At 39.1% G+C, this 25,370-nt stretch overlaps 1 protein-coding gene across 1 annotated transcript; it reads left to right on the forward strand.

Moving 5' to 3' along the window:
* Positions 1-3,493: 3,493 nt before the first annotated feature.
* Positions 3,494-16,508, forward strand: LOC136252300 (WSCD family member CG9164-like). The gene is made up of 2 exons (XM_066044710.1): positions 3,494-4,578; positions 16,072-16,508. Exons 1-2 carry the CDS (start codon positions 3,798-3,800, stop codon positions 16,401-16,403), a joined length of 1,113 nt encoding a protein of 370 aa, XP_065900782.1. The 5' UTR covers positions 3,494-3,797; the 3' UTR covers positions 16,404-16,508.
* The last annotated feature ends 8,862 nt before the right edge of the window (positions 16,509-25,370 follow it).

The following is a 25,370-nucleotide window of genomic DNA, read 5'->3' on the forward strand; positions in this document are numbered from 1 at the left end:
CAATACTATTCGTGAATGTAAATTTACTAAAATTTGGTCAAGAGTCAAATGCAATTTTTAATGAAAGTCACTGAAGGGTCTAGGCTTATTTTGACCACTTTGATTAAGGATGAACATCAGGGTAAAGGATATATTTGAGAGCTACCCCATTGTAGAGGTGTTAGCAACAGGTGTCAGTAAGCAGATTTCTAGGTATAGGATTTGTAACATGAGGTTGTTCCCCACCAGCAAGGCCAGAGGAGACGGTCCGGTTGGTCAGGCTTGAGCCGGACCAATAATCTGGAGTTGAACCAACTAGCTGACCAGCTCGAACTACATTACTCTCATGCAATCTTTGGACGATCACATCTACATGTAGCTACGTAAATTTTACAGCTGTTATTGAAAATGCATGACACGAGTAGTTACCTAATTTCTCAGCCTAACTAAAGCACAGAACTACACGTATAGTATCTCAAATTACCTTACAGTACAGCGTAGCATTCGTATCGTTTCGTACAGAAATGATTGTGGGTTCTATACGTACAGTATCACGTGTGCTGACAGTTGGCATTTATCACGTGTAAGGCAGGTGCCTTCTTTGATTCTAAACCAGCACACTTATATCACAATTCAATCTTCATAAAATAATCATTAGCATTCCTTGGCTTGTCTCTCTTGGCTTCTTTTACTGGGCGAAGGACTGGCAGTGAGTCAGTGACAAACCAGATGACTCATTCCGCGGCAAGAAGCTGTACACCCATACATTGCATGGTGGCCATCTGGATGAGATGTTGAGTAGAAATCACTCCTCTTCAACTACCCACTCGTCCTGTCGAGATACCGAGCAAACTCTCTTCACCCACATCGCGCCATTTTAGAAAACTGATTAGTCTCGTGACTGTCCACCAGTATATTTACGTGATGATCCGTTCACTTCATACAAACCAGTATAGTAGTATATTGTATTTTTGTAGCTGTGTAGCTTTTTATTGTAGCTGTGTGAATATTATATCCTAGCTAAAGGGGACCATGCTGCGTGGGTTCCCTGTGAAATTTGGTGGGAAAGTTGCAAGTTGCTAGCCAGTTTTACTTTAAAATTTAGCATCAATTTTAAATTTTAAGGCATTCAGACCTTTAAATTGCAAAAATTCTGCAGCTCCTGGGGGTTGCACCCCCAGGCCCCCATGAACTTCTAATTGCTAGCTATAACTAAATGAACCATACAGCAAGTTTCATGCTGTGTTCCCTCACCCCTGTATGTCAGGTCTACATATAGTATAGAAAGTCTGAAGAACAACAGATAGGCTTGAGCATATTTATATAGCTAGCTAGCAGTGAAATGTCACTAAAATTGCATATATAAGTGTCTAATTTTCAAAAATTTCCTGTGGGGGCATGCCCCCAGACCCCCCTAGAATGCTCATGCTTCGCACTTCGCAGAGTGTGCTTTGCACACTGTGCAACAGCTCCCCTCTCATTGGCATGTATATAGTAGCAATTTCAACATTATAGTCAATGGCCTGACCAACTCAATTTTCCCTCCTCCAGCCCTGACCAGTGAACTACTATTGCAATTCCCCACCACCGCCTGACTTGAAGTACACGATAGGACTAGGCGTTAGGGAGAGCACATTAGCACTCCGTGAAATTAAAGCTCACGTGATCTCACGTGACCTGATGACGTCACACAAGCCCACGTTGTGTGATACGTCATCGTCCGGGTGCATTCACTCCAGACTTGCAGCTCCAAGGCTACATCAAGTGTGAATTTCAGTGCATCGATTTTATACCCCTCCTAGCTGAAATCGATGGTGGGTATCTATAAACAACGTCTTGAAAACGTTTTCAGACTGTACTGAACTTAGAAAATAACTGAAAAGTCTCGAGCGAAAAAAAAAGTGAACTACAGTGGGAATCGAACCTTCGACCACTTGATTTCAAGCCTCATGCACTACCGCTTCGCTACTGTGACTACTTGTATAATATTTACTAATTCTAACTATAAAAGTCTAACACTATTGAGCCCTAGTAAAGACACTGCAAGCCAATTCAATTGCAAGAGCTTTCTATCTTTACTATCTTTACTATCGACTTCTGGATTGCTGCCTAACCCTAACCTCGTACATATATTTTAAAACTATTTCCTAACCCTAACCTAATATTACTACCCGTATCCAGTTCCCTAATCCTAACAGATTAGAAATGATTGCCTAACTCTTACCCTAACCCTACCTAGCAGATTATAAATGATTGCCTAACTCTTACCCTAACCCTAACCTAGCAGATTATAAATGATTGCCTAACTCTTACCCTAACCTAGCAGATTATAAATGATTGCCTAATTCTTACCCTAACCCTAACCTAACAGATTATAAAGATTGCCTAACTCTTACCCTAACCCTAACCTAACTTTTACTACCCGATGTGACATTAAAGCTAGTCAGTTCTCTAACCTCGAGACGAAACAGGCTCAGGAAAGTGTTCCTTCACTACCATTCTAATCTATAGACTAAATAAAAGACTAACCAGTCGTATGAACATCCGTACTGTATTCCGCTAGGCATTTCATCATTACCTCGTGGCCAGGAAGACCAGACTAATCACGTGATATAGATTACGGGATATTTACGGTATGCTAATGTGCTTTCCCTAATGGTTACTCACGATAGGTAGGTTTGGTATGATACTGATAGATGCACTTAATAAATAGAGAAAAACTTTGCTGTTGTTGTTGTTGTTATTATCTACTTTACCAGTTAGGCACTGGAGGGTGTACACAGAAGGCAGAGCCTGTTAAAAATACACTGGAAACAAATCTGCTTGTATTATACATAATGAAATTTCTTGTTTTGAAAATGATTTATCCAGGAAAGTAATACACTCAGCTCTGTACATACACAAGCTTATCATGTTAGCCGGGTGTACTCATACATGTATTTAATAATATACCTTGGTGTACCTTCTACGTTCAAAGCTATCACGAGAGCAATCATCCAGCCACTGAGCTTGTCTTCTAATTCGCTGGTCTCATGAATACGGTAGAATCTGACTGAGAATAGAAAGTCATCAAAACCAAGGTCACTCGTACAGGCCTGCCAACCTGGAAAGTAAAAAAATCTTGAGATTTCTGTACCTTTATTGTAGTATTGCAGTGTGTAGTAAAAAAAAACTGGTAGATGCTATGCTGAGACCAAAAAAAAAAAAAAAAGGTCTCGACTTTTTAAACTTGAAATCCGTGACATTCGCACTACAAACCGTGAGAGTTAGCAGGCCTCAAAAACCATGAGATTCGATCTGCTGCCCTTGAGCAGGGTAGTGAAACCGTGAGACTCACGGTAAACCCGTGAGAGTTGGCAGGCCTGCTCGTAGTGTTTTGTCACACGAAAAAACACGGTTGACCATGAGGCACTCAACCCACGTGAGCGGGCACACGCCATGTTAAAGTCTGCACATGACGAGATTCATTTTTAATTAACGGATAACTTGTTGATAGAGAATAATTTTCCTTTTAGATAACGGAGTGGGTGTTTGCACAGGCAGCAGTCTAATAAGAACTGATATAGCCAGCAAGTGTTACAAACGGCGGTTCCATACTCATTACTGTGGCAGGGGGCGGTGACCTGGCGGTGGACCGTTGAGACGGGAAAGGAGTAAAGGTAACTGGTTGGACGACATCATGTGGTTTGTTCCAAGGACGATCTGTTCGCTTCAGACCTGTTTTCGTCTATATATATACTCTGCTACGGTGTGTGTTATACTAATACTACTGTACCAATCCAACGTAACTGTCCAGAATAGCAGCTCCGCAGTCAAGCATGATAGAAAGGCTGCGGTCAAGTCCCAACATAAGTCTGCAGTCAAGTCTCAATGGAAGCCAGGGGTCAACCAACAATCAAAGTCTACAATCAAGTCTAAATGACAGTCTGGAGTCGAGTCTCAAAGTGGATAGTCTGCAGTCCAGTTTTAACGAAACAAGACATGTGCTTGAAATGCTTCAGAAAAAAGGCATCATGACAATTGGTGGTGGTCACTATGTTGGTCGGTATAAAGCTTTCCGTAATTTCACTGATTCTCAAATAGACAACATTATTACAGCATTTGGAATACCTAACCTAAATTCCTCAAACTTCAAAGAACAAATACTGGCTTGTACTGGTCTAACATTAGTGAACGCAAAGAAGCCTGTAAACATAACAACTGATGGAAATGTGGTTATGCCTAAACACTTTCAGAAATGTAAGAGTATGAGTTTTCAGAAGACTGGTAAAACTGTTGCATTATTCTGCTTCCCTGGATCAGGTAACTCATGGGTGCGACAACTAATAGAGACCACTACTGGAATTTATACTGGTACCTACCAGGATTGTGATGATAGTTATATCTTTAATGGAATGATTGGAGAAGGAGTTTATACTGATAATGTTATTGCTGTTAAAATACATTTCCCTAACACTGATGATCAGAAGTGGTTGGATGAACGTAGTATCATTTACGTTGTCAGAAATCCATTTGATGCTATCCTTGTTGAATGGAATCAACAGAAATCAGCTTCGAAAAATCACAACATGGCACATCTTTCTACAACTACTGTGTTCGGTAAGTAGTATGCTAGGTATGCAAAACAGATGAAAGCATGCATGCACGCACGCACATGCGTACACGTTTGCACACATACCGTAAAGTCAGGTTGTTAAGCACATGCACTTGGAAAAAACTTTTTCGCCAAAATCATACTATCTGTTAGACGCATACGCCTATTAAATAATTATGGTGCGTGTAACACGGAATCACTACATTGTAGTAGAGTAGTTAATAGTTTGTGCCGGTCACCACGCCAGTATGTAAGGGTATTTGACTCCATCATGTACTGGGTGAAATCCTTTGTGATGAACAAGATTATCACTATCCAGATGGCTGATTTGCTGTATACATAACAAAGAAAAACTTCAAGGGAGACGTAAGCGCTTGAGGAGACATTCATTTTCAGTATTTTCACAGTTTTTCTTGCAGTCTCTTGCTGTGTGTAGCTCTATCGTCGCATTTGGCCATGTGCGCTTATCATCCATGGTTAATTACAAGAAATGTGTATGCGCTTAACAAATAATATGCGCTTAATACGTAGATACATGTGCTTAACAACCCGACTCTACGGTACATAGATGCACACAATATACACATGCATGCAGCCCAAGGGTGAAGTTATATGTATACATTAGACAAAACATGATAAACTACTATGTACCATGCTTGTAGCAGGCAAATAACCTTTGTGGAGACCAATCACCCAAGCTATTATGAGTGACTATTTTGTGTTCTCTGTAATGTGAATGTAGTCTGTGTCAACGTTGAAACTGGATCAGGTCAACCAGGGCACTTTTTGTCCTGGTCATCCAGGTCTTACCCGCTTTACAGATAATCTGGATCACATGTGAATTAGTTTAGTGATGTGGAATTGCTAGTCTTGCTGCAGCCCAGTTACTTCCATGAGCCACGCCCACATATCAGGACTATTGTTTGTATGCATGCATAAATGGAATCAGTTGCTGTCCTCTCTAGCATGGAGCCATGCCCATTGCCTGCTAGTTTTATATACAGCGATATAAGTGTGACTGTTCTATTAGGGTGAATGCTGTATTAGAGTATCTTGAGTCAGCTTTTCACCTACCATGGATGTGTCACTATTCATATTTTCACTGTGCTAGCATGCATATAGCTAGACCAATAATAACGGGGTGCATCATCGTGATCGAGTAAACGCATTGTTAAAATGTGTGGTCGCGGTGCTTGATCGTTATTAATCAACCAATAGGCGTGGTCTTTTTTTTTTTTTTTACTGTGTAACAAATACAGTGCACATAACATAATTATGATGGCTGAGTACAAATAAATGTCAGTGAAATGTCTTTGAAATTGGTGTCGAAGGGTGGACCATCCCTCAATTGTACCTCTCTCCCTTAAAGTTAACGGAATGGTAGTCCAGAGAGAGGGTCTTGAACCTATCATAAAGTATAAGTATCTACAGAACATAACTGTGCTTAAATAAGTTTGTGGATTCCAAATATGCTGCTCAAGGAAAGTGTTGATAAGGAAAATTAATGCCTTAATATGGTTTCATTGCATGAAGAAGGACAAAGACCATCCTGATTGGAGATAAAGGGAAAGACAAGGCGCAGAGGGCACGTACTTGTTGGAACTCCAAAAGGCACATCCCACTGGTGAATTTGTTATTGTGGCCTAAAATGGTGGCCATGTTCTGCCTCCAGCCTTGCAACTGGTCAGATAGTCTAGACTGGCAGATGAAAATTTGAGTTTCAGTGCACAGCCCGTTATATAGCATTACAACCGTTATACAGCATTACAAGCAGTACAAGAAGCACCTCTCCAGTCACTATGAATAATATGGACAATTCTTGTTATAGAGGTGATAGCTAGTCAGCACTGCCATAGTGAAGCCATGATGCATTACCCCGTATCAACACTTTGCACTGTCAATGAAAAGAAATGGGACATAAAGGTAAATCCATGATGCATGAGTATTATGGTATTGTGAGACTGATATCAATACTTTAATTTTTTTGATAGGAACATGCATTCCCCTAACCTACTGTACTGTATGACATAGTAGTGGATTTCAATTTTGTCACAAAAGACAGAATGTTTTATGCTATGTTACGAGTTGCACATACAGACCAGCATTGAAACCAGGGTGCTACTGCTTACCCAGATAACCCACTGACCCAGATAGCAGGGTTTTTGATAATTAGACTATGGTACGCATAGTATGCTTTGAAGTTTGGTCGTTAATGAGGTATTTAAAATCACCCGCGAGTAGGTATCTAAACTGGTTAGATACCTGTGACAAAAAAGTTTGTCACATGTATGCGTCACGTGTTTTGCTGGATTCCAGTCACAACAGCGATCAGAAATCATTGCTATTGTGTGAAGAAAACATAGCTGGATAATAGAAATGATTGTATTCATCTAGGAACCCTACCAGTGAGTTGTTTTAACACTAATTCGATCAAGAAGCTTCCATTATTGGCAATGACCAGAGCTGCATGAGCCATAGTCTAAATTGGTTATTGTCCTAATCCACGGTATTCACCGAGGTGATTATTGTGCCATTCCTCAGGTATCTAAAATAACGAAGATACCTGGATTTGTGCAATAATCTACACTTATTTTGACTCTGAGCCAAACTGGCCCAACCCAAACATCTACTGCTCCACCAGTTTTATACCACTTGGCCAATCAGCTTATGTTTGATCACAAAGCTGAACTAGTCCCGAGAAAATTGGAGCAGCAGCCATGAGTTGTATGGGTCGTTTTGTGTTCACACAGGACCTTATCAAATACCCTGCCAGATAGCGATTTGGGTCAGACCCGGATTTGACCTGCGATTAGTTAAAGCATTACATGCACTAAGAGTTACGTTTTAGGTGCTTGGTTAGTGTATCAAATAGTAAAGTAGCATTGTTTACGTAATTATCAGGAATTCTCCCAAAAGTGATCCTACCACCTAAAATGCTGCCTTTAAAAGAGACATCTTATGTGACGAAAGTCACCTACATTAGCATCAAATACAGCATAAAAAAAACACAAGAAAACACTAACAGGCAGCTGGATATAGAATTTCTTTAAAAATCATAAATGTGACCGAATTTTGGAAAACCGTCGATATACGCACAACAGTACTTTTGTAATAAAACGTTTTTAAAAACTATGGGTAAAAAATGCAAGCTCCAGAAAAAAAATTACGCAAGTTTTTATCGCCTCGCTGGTGGGAGAATTAAGCCGCCAATGGATAAATCCTGGGAATCATCGTGTTCGCCTGTCCATGGGGAGTACAAAAAGCTTTGTTTCATCTCCATACACGAACAGATTCCAAAGTTACAGACGTTTGTTTACGTTGCGATGACGAAAGAATTTACTGACGATCATTTTTCAGTGAATTTGCCTTACTTCTCGAACAAAGAAGCGTGCCTGGGGAAAAAACTATACCTTGGTGGATGCACAAATTCATGACGAACACAATGAGCCAAGATTCAATTCTGCTCGTTGTTGTATCAGTAAGTTATGATGGTTTATGTAAGCGCTTGTAGATTCTTTTCTCGATAGTTTCTGTACATATCAAATTATCTGCTCGTCCGGCTGTCTAGTGCTGTATTTCCAACACTGCTTAACTTAGGAAGCTGAAACTTGGCTAGTCCATTCCTCTGTCCCTGCAGAAAACAAAGAAAAAATAAAATTCATTTTGAAAATTGTGCGGATATCGACGGTTTTCTAAAATTAGGTCACAAATGTCATGATATTTATAATAAGTGTGTAGTTTGTAAAAGTAAGCAACTAAGTTATGATTACAAAGAAGTTAGCTAATGATGGGGGAGTTGAAGGTGTCTGCACCATCTGATAATCTGTTACCAATATTAAATGGGGATTTAGTAATATTTAACTATCATTCTTGAAATATTTCAATAATTGGATAGTCACACATGACATTTTACTGACTTTTATATGGTAACGTTCCCAACATTCCTTACCACTGAATGTGTTGACATAATATCCTTAAGTGTTTGTACACTTTTTGTACCATGACTGGTGGAGCTACACATACACACAAAATGGCACCAAACTTATCATAAAATTAATTTTCCATCTGAACATGTGCCTTAACTGAAAAGTGAAGAGGCCTCTACGCTTCATTTTCAGCAATGTTCAGCCCATCACACAGTATTACAAATGAAGAACTTTATGAGAAACATCTCTGTATTCAATCCAGTGAGTACTAAAAAGCACACTACTTCTGTTATAAACTTGATACAAGGGTGTAGCCAGGGGGTTCGGATAGTTTGGACGAACCCTCCTTGCTCTGTACTACTTTTGAGGGTCACATTGCGTTAATGCTGAATCATCGACAAATCAAGTATTGCATCACGTGATTGGTTGTGCGCATGATGCTTGGTGAAAATGACGAAGGATTGTTGGTTGAGACATAACATTAGGTAGCAACTGTGATAAACTTGAGTGGTTGTGTTATACATGTGTCAGGTTAGTAAATAGTTGATGTATATTTGCATGATGGATGTTTTGTTTATTTTGTCACATGTTGTGGGCACATGATGTCTCAAATATTTGGTGAAGTTACTAACCATCTCAACAGGAGAGAAAATGTATACTTTGAAGAAAGTATTGTCAACTAATTGAGGGCTCTCGTGTGTTAGGAAGTTGAAGTTGGCTGTCAGTATGTTGTCTGGAAGTGAAGATTAGTTAGTAGCTAAATGTGATAGGTTTATAAGCTGCATTAACAGTAGAGTATAGACTTTAGCTAGTTAGATACACAAACAGCACCTTTTAATGCTATTGCTAAAGGGCACATTTTGTGTAGGCATCATTTTTGTTCAAACGTGGTCCAGGGGGAAGCACCCAGGCCTTCCCCCAAAAACATTTCATGCACTTCAATCTGAACCCCTTTCCAGAAAATCCTGGCTATGCCACTGTGATAGTCAGCACATGGAAGCTACGTATTATGTTCTACCACAAATCATCACCTTGTAGTTAGTGAAAAGATTTGAGACACAAAGGATGACAAACTTTAGGTCCATGAGTATGTTCTGTGGTATGCCAAAGCACCTGTTTGGCTGAAACGACATCAAAAGTAAAAAATAAAGTAAAAACGATGCGCTTTCTTTTCAGCTATATTTTCTGCCTCTTATACAGCATTACAAATGAAGGATGGTGTAAGAAGTGCCCAAACATCACTTTGGAAATTATGAGTGATTCTCATGATAGCTAATGCAGAAACCATTACCATTGCAAAATAGTAGTAAAACGGTTCATCTCGAGTGTAAGTGATGTCTGACAGTGTAACAATTGAGCCTGTAGTATAGTTGGGGTATGCTTAGCTGAATGCATCAGTTAATTAGCTAGCCAGTCAGTCAGTTAGTCAGTACAAACTCTGGTTGATTAAAATATGTTCTGTAGTAACTCATCTAAAACATTTTGGATTGCTTTGAAGGAATCATGTTTGGGACCAATACATATTGCCATGTCATGATGGAAAGATGAGACCGGTTTAGGGAAAGCAGAAATCTTCATAATCCCTGCTAAACAGCACTACCATATAACACCAAGTGATGATATTCCTACTGGTCATGGTTTATGGTATTAAATTTTGTTTATTTATATACGTATATAGTATATGTAAGCTGAAGCAGTGTGGCAAGTGCTATGACATAGAGTGGGCAAGAGACAAAATTAATATAGTACGAGATGAAGCCAAGTGCTGCATTTCATTTTAAGACTATTCTTTTCTTACAAGGGGTGGGACACCTTCACAATCTGTACGTGATTTGAAATCATTCCTGTGATAGTTGCTACATGAAAGACTTCGAATACAATAATATATATCACGTGTTACATGTGCGCATGCGTGTATCCTAATATATGTTACATCTCCCTTGTTGTTTGAGTATGCAATCATACAATTACAATAAATATGTGCATTTAAAATGTGTGTGCATGTCAGAGTTCAATAGTTTGTGTCAGTGTACCTTGCTGGTTTCCGAATTGTTCTCTGTGATCTGCGGAGTTGTAAAGGGGGTGAAGGTACACTGTTTTGTCCTGCTGGCATTTCAGTCTCAGTGGTGTCAGCTTCATTACTAATACTGGCATCCTCTAGCCAGTCATGCTGTGATCAGCTTGGTAGTGCCGTTTTGCATTCAGGCTACTAGGTGTTGGTTTAAGATGCCATCGGTTTTGTCGGTATCTTTGTCTTCCTGGAGTATTAACTATGTATGAACGAGGCCCATCTTGGCTGATGGCAATAACTGTTGCTGGTTCCCATTTCCCTTTTGCTCTCATCATCACTCTGTCTCCCACCGCTAATGGTCTTAGAGTTGCTGTGTGGCGGTCGTAGTAATATTTTTGCCGTGTTTTCCTTTGTCTGAGTTCCTTATGTACAGCCTGTGGGTTGATGAGTTTTGGTTGCAATAGTTTGGTTGTGGTTGGAAGCAGGGTCTTTGTCCTTCAGCCCATGAGCCTTTGTGCGGGTGATCCTAATGTGTCTGAGATGGGGGTATTTCGATATTCAAGCAGAGCTAAGTATGGGTCCCGATTGTCTAGAATGGCCTTCTTAATCAGGTTTTTTGCTGTTTAGACTACTTTCTCTGCCATGCCATTGGACTGTGGGTAATATGGACTTGCTGTTTGGTGCTCGAATCCATATTCTCGTGAGAACTGTTTGAACATTGTACTAGAAAATTGTGGGCCATTGTCTGTTATCAATTTGTCTGGGACTCCATGTCTGGAGAACTGCGATTTGCAATGTGTAACAATTTGCTTACTAGTGGTGCCGTTTTGGAGCAAGTTGATTTCAATAAAGCCTGAGTAATAATCAACCATAACTAGATACTTCTGGTTGTTGATTTCTCATTGGAGGTTTTATTTCACTAATTGCTTGTGTTTTCTTGGGATCTGGTTTCAATCCGTCTTTAGTCAGGACATGTCCCAGGTAAGCGATTTCTTGTTTCTTAAATTGGCACTTAGTTTTGTTCAATTTCAGGTTTCGTAGGTGAGCTCTGTCAAGGACTTTAATTAGTCTAGAATCATGTTCGGCCTCGTTTGTTCCCCATACCAAAATGTCATCAACCACAACTTCTACACCTTCAGTGTCTTCAAACATTTCTGTCATCACTTTTTGAAAGATGTCTTGCACAGATGGTAAGCAAAACGGAAGGCGTTTGAACATGTAGTGACCAAACGGGCTGTTGAATGTGCAGAGTTTGGCACTTTCTTGGTCGAGGCTGATTTGCCAGTATCTTGAGCTGGCGTCCAGAACTGAGAAGTAAGTTGTCTCTGGAATCCGTGTTATTACTTCTTCAATGGTTTGCATGGGATAGTGCTCCCGTTGAATAGCTTCATTCAGATTGCAGGGGTCAATGCAGATACGTAAAGAGCTATTAGGTTTGGTTGTCACCATGCTGTTCACCCAGCTGGTAGGCCCAGTGACCTTTTCTATTACATCAAGGCTTTCCATGCGTGCAAGCTCTTCCTGGATCTTTAGATGGAGAGTAATGGGTACACGACGGGGTTGATGGATTATGGGTGTTTTGGTTGGATCAGGTGGTAGTGTACATCTGTAATACAGCCCAGGCCTTCAAACACATCATAGTATTGTTCAAACGAGGTTACATGATCTTTGGAAACTGTGTCTATGCATTGTACAAAGTTCATTTTAATGCATGTAATAAGTCCTAGAATGTTTGGAACGTCGTGGTATATGACTTCAAATTCATTAAGGTAATGGTCGTCTTTGTGTTGGCACGGTATTTTGGCTCTACCACAGGTACGTAACTTATAACCGCCAAATGCTACCAGGCTGGCTGAAGATGGTTGCAGTGGATCTTTGCATACTTGGTGGTATAACCACTGAGGTATCACATTGCATTGAGCGCCAGTGTCAATCTTGAAGGTGGTCCTCTGGTGGTTCATTAAAAGAGTGACTGACCAATCCTTTACTTTGTGAGTTTGTCCAAGTGTCCCAATGAACAAGTCATCATCAGGGGCGTAGCCAGGGGGGGTTCAAAGGGTTCGGACGAACCCCCTTTTCAGAGTTAAGTTTTTTAAATCGTGATACTGGTTAACTAGAACTGAATTAACTTACACAAATCCACTGAAATGGGTAGCTACAGGTCTTCAGGCAGAGGAATTCAAGTACCTCTACTCGCTATTGCGAATGAATTTATAAGAATACACATGTTTACACGTGTACACGGCCCCAGACCCCCGCTGTGGAGATTCTATACTTAGGGCAGAACCCTCCTTTTGGAAATCCTGCCTACGCCCCTGTAATGGCGCTACTTTACGATTAAACGAACCCAACAGAATTGTATGGCTGTTTTCGCAACGATTTTAAGCGGCAAAGGGGTCGGGCGCCGCGAGACTACTGAGGCCTGGGAAACACCTAACTTTCAGACTATGGACCATGTACTGTCACAAATCGTACTACAATGGACGCATTTTACGAGTGGGCTCCCACGTCTGGAGTGCAGCCGGGCTAGCTCACAGCAAGTATCCAACTGCAGGGGCGTAGGGAGGGGGGTTCCGGGGGGTTCAGGAACCCCCCCTGTAAAATTTTGACTTCTGCAAGCAGGATCCTAACACACCATTTAGTGTGGCAGGACAAAATGAGTGAGTAATATAGTGTAACGGCACAGCACAACAATTGATAAAGCTTGCATTCATCTCTCAAGGAAGGATTTACTGAGGTACATAGAGCAGCCAGGTATATACTCTAATAGAGCAGTCAGGTTTATATTCTAATAGAGCAGTCAGGTATACTCTAATAGAACATGTATGTAAATATATCCATGTCCATATGAAGTTTTTCAGACATTCTAACATTAAATGCAAAACTTAGCATGACCTTATACGCTATAGCTTTGGTGTGCAGTGTTTAAAGATATAGAGCTCCAGTAGTTTATCACTTGTGTTATGCAAAATGAATTCATGCTATGCATATTTGTATAGTTATATTGTTTTGATTGTAAGTCATTCCATTTGTATCAGTGGATTCATGGCTCTTATACCACAGTGAGATAACTATCACTTACAGATTACTAGTATGTGTCTCTATGTGTTATGCTGTCTGTTTCCACTAGGTGGCTTTATCTAGTACTACCTTCATCGCGGGGCACTTATATGCATCACAATTAATGTACTTTTGCGTAAAATATAGCAATTTGCTGAGTTTTGATTCATTAAAATATTGAAAGTCTCTGAGCGGCTGGGGGCTGCACCCCCAGACCCCTGCTTCTGGTAACTCAATGCTGGTCTGGAACCCCCCTTCAAAAAATCCTGGCTACGCCCCTGATCATTGTCTGGTGCCTCTTTTTGGATACTGTAGTGGAATAGTGGTTGCGATTGGGTTGCTCTTGTGCGACACACTTTGGCAAAGTGGTTTCTTCGGCCACATTTTCGACATTCGGCTCCGAGTGCAGGACAGACTTGTTGCTTGGTGTGCCAATTGCCACAACGGTCACAGTACAGTTTCTGAACTTGTTTGTTCTGTGAGCGTATTCCATGGATGGCTGGTGGGTCGTTGGTTTGATCATTGGTGAGTGACTTCATTTGGGACAATGTTGTTTCATTTGGGACAATGTTGTTTCATTTGCCCTGCATATGTCAATAGCCTTCTGTAGTGTTAGATCGGGTTCTCTGAGGAGCCTACTGAGCATTTTGTCACAGTGTATGCCACACACTATTCTGTTTCTTATTAAGCTGTCCTTCAGGTCTTTGAACTCACATGTTTGAGCTTTGGTCTTTAGGTCTGTGACATACTGGTCAATGGTTTCGCCGTCACATTGGTTGCGAGTATTGAACACGTGTCTTTCCCACGTGATATTTTTCCGTGGCACACAATATGCTTCGAACTTCTCCAGGATTTTCGCTACTTTAATTTTATCATCTGCATCTTCCCATGAGAATGTGTTGTAGACTTCTAGTGCATCCAGCCCAACCACGTGTAACAGTGTCGTTGCTTGGATTCCTTCACCTTTCGAGCTGAGGCCACTTGCCAGTGAAAAAAGTTTGAAACATTGTCTCCACTTTCTCCACGCATCAGAAACGTTGCTGCTGTCTAAGTCTAACGGATCTGGAGGAGTGAGCTTATCCATGTGATAGTTACTACACGAAAGACTTTGAATACAATAATATACATCACGTGTTACATATGCGCATGCGTGTATCCTAATATATGTAACAATTTTGTAATTTGAAACCTGATTTGAAATTGGATTTGTGATTTGAAACTTGATTTGAAATTTCATGCGTGATTGCTGTAGTGTGATTTGTAAGGTTGTTACTGGGTTCTGATTCTTCTGAAGAACAATAGTTCACGATTAAAAAAACTAATTGCATATTCACAGTGAGCTTTGTTGAAATACAGTTTCAAGTATTTTAATTATTTGCGTGGGCAAGATCACTTGAGTGCACAATAAGTGTGAAGTGATATAAAACTTTAATACATAGGATAGTTGTGAAATCCATCAACTTTACTACGTAGATTCACCATCACTCCTGTCCAGTCTTCTGGTCATTTAGTGTTTTGATATAATTATTACCTCCATTCGTTAGTGCATTACTTGCAGTGGCATTTATACAATTTCTTGTGAGCAACCCTTCATCTAGGAGGGTTAGGGGTGGGGGCAGGGTGGTGTATAGGTCAAAGCAACCCGAGGGGACTTGGGATGTGCTCCCCCAGAAAAGTTTTGTATTTTATATTCTCTCCAATTACTTCTGGTACCTGAATGACCAAAAGTACCCACTGTTTTAGATGCATTCTCAGGTACATTTCTCAGCTACTGTACTTTTGCTTAACATTTAAGAAGGTATGAGAGTTTGTCAGGGGGGAAAGCACCCCTTCCCACTCCCCTTAAATAAATCCCTGGAGGTGCAAAATTGGAGCATATATAGAATTTTGTGTGGGGAGATCAAGGTGAAAACTGTTCTTTATTTACCATATCATTTTACACAGCTACAGTTCTACATATATCAGTTAGTTGTAGAATAACACATGGACAATTAGTGTGTGATTGCCAGATAGAGGTTCCCGGACAATAATAGCAAATGCATTAAGGTTATGGATTTCACAACTACTTTGTAAGTTTTGAATTGTTTGGTGCATGCTGTATACCTCAGGTTGAAGACAGCTCTACCAGTTGTAGTAGTGTCTTGCTTGTGCTATCAACAACTATACAGCTCAAAAGAGTGATCTTGAGATGAAATATTGCAGCTCAGCAATTGGTGTTTTGCCAAATCTTTGCATGCTACAGTGCTCCCTCAATTATCTGACCCCCTTGGGACCAAGACATGTTCAGATAAGAACTTTCAGATGATCATAATCCATTTATTTATATACAGAGCCCTGTTCAAATACTCTAATAGAACATACATTGTAGATAAAATACTCTAATAGAGTATTCTACTTTTCAGATAACCAAGTGTTCAGACAATTGAGGGAGTACTGTATACTACTTCAGCATTTGTGATGGTACTTTAACTCTTAGTTTTATGTTTACTGTTTTGCAACAGGTAAGGCCTGGATTGCTACGGTAACAAAATATTCCAAATTATGGCGATTGCACATAGAAGCATATGCACATTCAAACAAGACTCCAATATTGGTACTAAAGTACGAGAACTTGCTAACTGATTTACATACTGAATTGAAAAGGATGATGGAATTTATGAAGTTTCCCTACACAGAAGATGACTTTCAGTGTACCATCAATTCTACAATTGAAGGTTTTCACAGAAAACACAAAAAGACAGCTGACCCATATACTCCAGAACTAAGAAAAGTTGTAATGGAACAAGTTAATTTGGCCAATAAAGTATTACATCATTACAACATAAGTTATTGATGAAGAACCAATTGAAGTACATTTTCACAACCAAAATACTGTATGGCACTTACTGCCAAAATAAAGTATTATTTATTTGTTTATGTGTATATACTGGTGTAAATAATTCTGTACAGAATAAGATTTCTAATTTATTGTAGTAGTCTGTGATTCGGTGTAACCAGTAGTGATTTTAGGAAATCCTTTTGGTTGTCACACTACATTTGATGAATAATGTAGTTACACAATATCACGGCTATATACTTGTAGATGTAGTAAGAATATATTTTATAGTTATAGCACGTTTACAAGGGTTATGACAAAAAATATATATATATGCAAAGGGACGTACACAGGAATTTTGAAAAGGGGTTTCCATTATATACAGCTAAGTAGTAGTTGTAACATGGGCACGAGTGATTTGCCTGAAATATACACACGAGCACGAGGGCGCAGCCCGAGTGCGAGTGTGTATATTTCAGGCAAATCACAAGTGCCCATGTTACAACTAATATATTCCACTTGGGTGAATCACCTGCAAGTGTACATGGAAACTGCTGGAATGCTTTGCGAGTGTATTTATATGGGACCATGTGACTTTCGATTGTGGGCAACGTCGTAAGAGCAACGACAAGGCACTGCTGAGAGGCCGAACGTAAGTGTATCGTCACGAGCATGCAGATCGCTTCGATTGTGGGTACGCAATTAAACACAGGAAGCCCAAATACGAGCTGAACAGCTCATAATGAAGCTTAAGTGCACTACAAAGTACTTACTATACTAGCCATGAATAAACTAAAGCAGTGAATATGTTTACAGCGCTATAATGGCCTAGCCAATTAAGCGCCACGCCCAGTCACTACGCGTGTGTGACATCGCACCAGGTGTCAAAACGGCAATGTAAAGACGATTCAACTACACTAAAGTACTTACTTTACTAGCCATGAATAAACTAAAGTAGTGAATACTATTAACACTAATGGCCAAATCAATTAAGCGCTACACCCAGTGTCTGTGGGACATCCCCACGTGACTATTGAATGTAACATGTTTAATATAAACTAACCTGTGACCTTCTTCATTCAGTAAAACAATGAACTATCTTCTTCCCCAAGTCCATGATCTATGCCTTGGCTCACTATACAAAAACTAAAACCCACTATCGATCCTGTGAAGTGTCGCTATATTAAAGGAGAGGAGATCACACAGTTTCATCAAAGAATGAGAATGCTTGGAATGCATTAATGAGAATAGGAGGTAGTATATACAAGTTATATCACTCCTAGGAGGAATATAACTTGTATATACTATACTACCTCCTATTCTCGTTACTGCATTCCTGAGCAGTGCTATTATACCACTTATACACCTTCTCTTCCCTTTGAAGTGAGGTGTGAAAGTGGTATATGTGACTGTTATTTTATATTGCCTTAACAGTTTATATTAGAGTAATTTAGTGTCATCAGGAGCATATTTAGGATGGTTCCTAACAAAACAATCAGACATAGAGTACTCTAATAGAACATTCATATAATGGAATATATGGAATAACATAAACATGAGACTAAATAAACAAAAGTTAGCAGCTAAATTTTGATTTAAATTGAAGAATTTTGGTCACTATCTGATCAGCCATAAACCATCATTGACATTTTATGATCATGACTTATAAAGGGAACATGTATTATGGTAACCCGGATCTGGTAATTTTAAAATCTGTCAGTGGCTGGCCATGGTACTGCACCAATAATTTTACTACCAAATTTGGAAAGCACCCTGGAAAAATCCTGGATATGCCTCTGTTCCATTCTATATTCGATCAATTCAAGCTCCACACAAATCTAAATTGTCCTCTTATTAAATTAAAATAACTATGGTAAGGTATATACATTGCTGAACTACTGAATTACTACAAAGAACTTAGAGAGCTGAAACAGATAGCAACTTTTACTATCCGGATATCCTGAACTAAATCTTTCTAAATATCCGACATCATCACTTATCATACGTACTATGAAACATAATATATTTTTGCCATGAACCCACTTGCTATACTAATAATTTATGGTAGATCAAAAGCAAGAATAGTATCCGTAAAACGATTGGAATTGTGGTATAATAAAGTATAAGCTTTAAATTTGTATCAAACAAATTAAATCATAATGAATTTGCTTTAAATTATTAACAACTATCTTGATGGTTTCAAATTACTGTCCAGATATTGATTTACTAACTGGATATCCAGATATCTGTTTCAGCCCTAGTGTGCATGCACGTGTAGTATAGCTTATACATTCCACTGGTTCTACTATGACTGTCTGTATAACATTAGCTATAATATGTTTCAGACAGTCTGGCATCAGTAATGTGGCATAACTTTCCTAGCTCTTTCCTTGTATAATATTTTCTATGAAAACAATTCATTCCATGCAGAAAGGTTGAATGAAACTCAGGAAATTACATCTACCAGGCATAAAATAAAATTGAATGTGTATCTGGATTTGCATTCAAACTTTACTATAACTTTATTTGAATTCATACTTCAGATCAGAATAACTTATAATTATTGGCTTAAAATATTTGGTCAGCGGTGAGCCATATAAACAATAGAGAAAATTTTAGATTGACATAAATTATATTTAATTTGAAATGTGTGGAGTATCCCTTTTCACAAATCTAATCACATAATTATATCACTATTGTGTTATGTAACTGCAGTGGCTATTATATCGCTCGAAATAAATAGCATTTCTGATAGCTATGCACTGGACGCTTCTGTTTTATCAGCTGCCAACAGTGCTTAGCTACAAATCCAGAGTTGACTAATTTCTGCAATGAATTTTTTCACTAACGGTGATCATTAAATGTGACCGGATTTGCGAAAAGGTACCTTTTTCACACACAAAATTTGACCCATTTTTTGAACTTTGAAGCGTCATAACTTTTTAATTATAGCATACCATTGCCTGAAAGTTTTCACACGTGTGGCTATGGTATCTGGCTGCAATTTGATACCAAGTGTAAGTTAATCAGTGTAAGGATTCAAATGTTACATTATTTTGTTTGCTGGTATGTAAAATGTGTGGAAAAGGTACCTTTTCGCAAATCCGGTCACAAATAAGTTTGATGGCCTAGCTCTTAATACAAATTACTGACAACATACTCTCTAGATTAATAATAAAAGTTGTACTGTTGTGGTATTGCAATCTACAGTGTGTATCTAACATGATAAATGTTACTTTGATGTCAATCTCCTCAATAAAAAATGATTTTTTTTTTTAGAATTGAATGTATTTATAGGAGTCCTACATTTAATTTGGATGCCAGTGCAAAATCCCAGTGTGATTTACTTAGTGCAGCAACTGAATCTTGCTATCACCTACTAATCTGTGGTGACTTATTATGCTAACATCAACAACATACGTTGGTGACTCTCATGCCCAACAGGTTATTATGATCTTTTCTTGTTGCCAACATGTTAATAAATCTACAAGATATAGACACAATCAGACACCTTAACTCCTTAGATCTAGTTACCACTAACGAATATCAACCATATATGACTGGATTTGCAAAACGCCACACATTTTAAATACCGACAAACAAAATGATGTTAGCACTTCACTCCTTATACTGTTAAACTTGCTCTAAGTATCAACAGGTTATGTAACTGTACAAACGTTATGAAATTTCAAAGCTCAAAAATGGGTCAAATTTTAAAAGGTACCTTTTTTTCAGATCCAGTCACAAGTTGTATCAACCAAGACTTGGTCTCAGTGACTAAATTTTATGAACTCATAGAGGTGCAACAGACCAATCCCCAGATATACCATGCTGATTTTAACCTGCTTAACAGTTTAGCTTCTTTATTCAGTTGATTTGGAAGTATCAATAGTGTTATTTTTCTGATATATATGTTTAGGAATCATCCATTGTTTTCAGCACTTTCACAAGAGTACAGAGAGTATGCTAAGGGAGAGGGGGTAAATTCACCTGTATGCATTTTAAAATGTTGGTCTTAGTAGCACTGCATAAACTTTAGTGTTAGTGTTTGGGTAGCATGTTTAAGGTGCACGTGGCGAAAGCTCAGTTGTAGCTGGACTCTGAATCACTGTTTCATGCAGGAGCTGGCTATGCAGCAGTGTATACAAGGCTATACATAAAAACAATCAGTATTCTTACAATGTATGTGCCTAATGTTCTGAGAAGTAACAGGTGTATATATTATCTAATCCAAAACAGCCAAGCTGTAAAAAAAGTGTGCGGCCCTCAGAAAGGCTATGGTGAAAAAAGATGTGAAATCCAAGGTGGCGGCCAAGAAATGGCTGTGATGGTAGGTTAATGGTAAAAATTTTAATAATGACAATTCAGGTAAATTTTGTGAAGCGGCACAAAAATTCACTTGAATTGTCGTTATTAAAATTTTTACCATTAACCTACCATCACAGCCATTTCTTGGCCGCCACCTTGGATTTCACATCTTTTTTCACCATAGCCTTTCTGAGGGCCGCACACTTTTTTTACAGCTTGGCTGTTTTGGATTAGATTTCATTTCTTTTTGTATTTGTATACCCCAAAGCCGGCCTATGGCCAGCTTTGGGACTTTTTTAACCTATGTTTTTTTTCTTTACTACAGGAAGAAGTAAAGATGAAGTAGATATACTTTAAATATTTTATCAGTAAATGTACAAATTATATATATAATACATATGTGACCGGATTTGCAAAAAGGGGCCTTCCACACACATCCAATTTGCCAACTTTGACAATTGATAACTTCAGATTGAAAGAGCTATTGCCTTGAAATTTGGGCAGTGGTGATTTCTTTGCAGCTGAACTCTCCACATGATGGTTTCTTTGTAGCTGAACTCTCTACAAGGCAATTTCTTCTAGCTGATCTCTCTACAGGGAGATTTGTTTGTAGCTGAACTATCTACAAGGTAACTTCTTCTAGCTGATCTCTCTACAGGGTGATTTGTTCGTAGCTGAATTCTGTACAGGTGATGTGTTTGCAGCTGAGCTCTTTACAAAATGGTTTCTTTGTAGCTGAACTCTCTACAAAGTAACTTCTTCTAACTGATCTTTCTACAGGGTGATTTGTTTGTAGCTGAACTATCTACAAGGCAATTTCTTCTAGCTGATCTCTCTACAGGGTGATTTGTTTGTAGCTGAATTCTGTACAGGTGATTTGTTTGCAGCTGAGCTCTTTACAAAATGGTTTCTTTGTAGCTGAACTCTCTAAAAGGTAACTTCTTCTAACTGAACTTTCTACAGGGTGATTTGTTTGTAGCTGAATTATCTACAAGGTAATATCTTCTAGCTGATCTCTCTACAGGGTGATTTGTTTGTAGCTGAATTCTGTACAGGTGATTTGTTTGCAGCTGAGCTATTTACAGAATGGTTTCTTTGTAGCTGAACTCTCTACAAGGTAATTTCTTCTAGCTAATCTCTCTACAGGGAGATTTGTTTGTAGCTGAACTATCTACAAGGTAACTTCTTCTAGCTGATCTCTCTACAGGGTGATTTGTTCGTAGCTGAATTCTGTACAGGTGATTTGTTTGCAGCTGAGCTCTTTACAAAATGGTTTCTTTGTAGCTGAACTCTCTACAAAGTAACTTCTTCTAACTGATCTTTCTACAGGGTGATTTGTTTGTAGCTGAACTATCTACAAGGTAATTTCTTCTAGCTGATCTCTCTACAGGGTGATTTGTTTGTAGCTGAATTCTGTACAGGTGATTTGTTTGCAGCTGAGCTCTTTACAGAATGGTTTCTTTGTAGCTGAACTCTCTACAAGGTAACTTTTCTAGCTGATGTCTCTACAAGGTGGCTAGTTTGTAGCTGAACTCTCTACATGGTGGTTTCTTTGTAATTGAACTTTCTACAAGTTGACTTCTTCTAGCTGATCTTTCAATAGGGTGATTTGTTTGTAGCTTCACTCTCTACAAGGTAACTTCTTCTAGCTGATCTCTCTACAGGGAGATTTGTTTGTAACTGAACTCTCTACAGGTGATTTGTTTGAAGCTGAACTTTCTAAATGATGGTTTCTTTGTAGCTGAACTATCTACAAGTTAACTTCTTCTAGCTGATCTCTCTACAGGGTGATTTGTTTGTAGATGAATTCTGTACAGGTGATTTGTTTGCAGCTGAGCTCTTTACAGAATGGTTTCTTTGTAGCTGAACTCTCTAAAAGGTAACTTCTTCTAACTGATCTTTCTACAGGGCAATTTGTTTCTGGCAGAATTTTCTACAGGGTGATTTCTTTGCAGCTGAACTCTCTACAAGGTGGTTTCTTTGTAGCTGAACTCTCTACAAGGTAACTTCTTCTAGCTGATCCCTCTACAGGGTGATTTGTTTGTAGCTGAACGATCTACAAGGTAACTTCTTCTAGCTGATCTCTCTACAGGGTGGTTTCTTTGTAGCTGAACTCTCTACAAAGTAATTTCTTCTAGCTGATCTCTCTACAGGGTGATTTGTTTGTAGCTGAATTCTGTACAGGTGATTTGTTTGCAGCTGAGCTCTTTACAGAATGGTTTCTTTGTAGCTGAACTCTCTACAAGGTAACTTCTTCTAACTGATCTTTCTACAGGGCAATTTGTTCGTGGCAGAATTTTCTACAGGGTGATTTCTTTGCAGCTGAACTCTCTACATGGTGGTTTCTTTGTAGCTGAACTCTCTACAAGGTAACTTCTTCTAGCTGATCTCTCTACAGGGTGATTTGTTTGTAGCTGAACTCTCTACAAGGTAACTTCTTCTAGCTGATCTCTCTACAGGGTGATTTGTTTGTAGCTGAACTCTCTACAAGTTAACTTCTTCTAGCTGATCTCTCTACATGGTGATTTGTTTGTAGCTGAATTCTGTATAGGTGATTTGTTTGCAGCTGAGCTCTTTAAATAATGGTTTCTTTGTAGCTGAACTCTCTACAAGGTAACTTCTTCTAGCTGATGTCTTTACAGGGTCACTAGTTTGTAGCTGAATTCTCTACATGGTGGTTTCTTTGTAACTGAACTCTCTACAAGGTAGCTTTTTCTAGCTCATCTTTCTACAGGGGGATTTATTTGTAGCTGAATTCTTTACAGGTGATTTGTTTGCAGCTGAGCTCTTTAAAGAATGGTTTCTTTGTAGCTGAACTCTCTACAAGGTACCTTCTTCTAGCTGATGTCTCTACAAGGTCACTAGTTTGTAGCTGAGCTCTCTACATGGTGGTTTTTTTGTAACTGAACTCTCTACAAGGTGACCTCTTCTAGCTGATCTTTCTACAGTGTGATTTGTTTGAAGCCGAACTCTCTACAAGGTAACTTCTTCTAGCTGATCTCTCTACAGGGAGATTTGTTTGTAGCTGAACTCTCTACATGATGGTTTCTTTGTAGCTGAACTCTCTACAAGGTAACTTCTTCTAGCTAATCTCTCTAAGGTGTTTTATCATTCTCCGGGGTCTCCTGTTGATGTTTTGGAGAGCCTCAATTGTTCATTGGCATCCATTCGGGACAGTTGCACCCCGCTGGTGTTGTGTGGAGATTTCAACATCCCATCCATTGATTGGTCTCTAACTTCCCCTGTTGTATCATCTACCAACAGCAATTTTCTCTGTTCCATTGTGCAAGATCATTTTTTAAGCCAGCTGGTCAACTTTCCCACCAGGGAAAATAATATTCTTGACTTACTGTTTACAAATCAGCCTGACTACGTTACTGCTGTATGTCCATCAGATAATCTACCAGGAACTGACCACGAATCTGTTGAATTTACTTTGTGTGTCAATCCTCCAAGGTTGTTGGCTAACAATAGAGTGTTGTATAATTACAAGAAGGCTGATCTCGGTGCCTTCAGAGAGCTTTTATCCTATGTTCCCTGGGACCAGCTGGACTTCCACTCTGACATTGAGGATGCTTGGACTTGTTGGAGAGACTTGTTTTTCTCTGTTGTTGATTCTGTTGTTCCTACCTCTAAGTGGAAGCGGACTAAGCTGAAGCACTGGTTTAGTGAGGAAACTCTTCACCTTATTCGTGTAAAGCGTCGTCTCTATCGCAAAATGAAACATTCTAACTCTGATGTTGTAAAGTCTAAATACAAGGCTGTTAACAACCTTGTTCGTTCTAAGACTAGACAGGACACTGCAGATTACATCTCCTCTTTATCAAATTCCTACTCTGTTAGTGCCAAGAAATTTTGGAACTTTGTTAATTCAGTGAAAGGGTGTCGTCAGCCTCCTCCTCCTCTTAACTGTTCCGGTAAACTCATCTCTGATGATCTGGAAAAAGCTACTATTTTTAATGAATATTTCAATTCAGTTTTTACAACTGAAGATTGTTCTAGTTTAACATCTCTACGTGAATCTATTCATTTTCACCCCAAACTGATAGATAATATTAAGTTTACTACTGAGAATGTTCATGAGGAACTTGTCAATTTGCAACGGGATAAGGCTTGTGGTCCAGATAGTATTCCAGCCTACCTGCTTAAAGTTGGTGCTGACTTTATTTGTTCACCTTTGTCTAGAATTTTCCAACTGTCTCTAGACTCAGGATCATTACCTAGAGACTGGATTACTGCTAACATAGTCCCTGTTTATAAAAAAGGCGACAAACACCTTTCTTCTAACTATCGTCCTATAAGTCTCACTTCTATTGTAGTGAAAGTGATGGAAAGAATCATTCATCGTCAACTAACCTATGCTCTGGAGTCTCACAAACTTATTAGTGAATCCCAACACGGTTTTCGCAACAAACATTCCACCGTTACCCTCCTTGTCTCCGCTTTTGATGACTGGTCAGCTTGCCTTGAACGACGTAACTCTGTTCACTGCCTCCTCCTTGACCTTGCTAAGGCCTTTGACTCTGTTCCACATCAGCGACTGTTGCTTCGACTTGAGAGTCTGGGAATTCATGGAAATCTGTTGTCATGGCTAAATTCATTCTTGACTAAACGATATCAGAGGGTTGTGGTGAACGGTAGCTTTTCTGAATGGCTGCCTGTCAGATCTGTGGTGCC

The sequence above is a fragment of the Dysidea avara genome, chromosome 4 (assembly GCF_963678975.1).
Source record: "Dysidea avara chromosome 4, odDysAvar1.4, whole genome shotgun sequence".
In the NCBI taxonomy this organism is placed as follows: domain Eukaryota; kingdom Metazoa; phylum Porifera; class Demospongiae; order Dictyoceratida; family Dysideidae; genus Dysidea; species Dysidea avara.

Excerpts from the sequence above, each read along its gene's own strand:
- LOC136252300 (XM_066044710.1), top strand. The coding sequence starts at position 3,798 with ATGATAGAAAGGCTGCGGTCAAGTCCCAACATAAGTCTGCAGTCAAGT. Across the intron at positions 4,579-16,071 it reads TTCTACAACTACTGTGTTCG|GTAAGGCCTGGATTGCTACG; the intron begins GTAAGTAGTATG and ends GTTTTGCAACAG.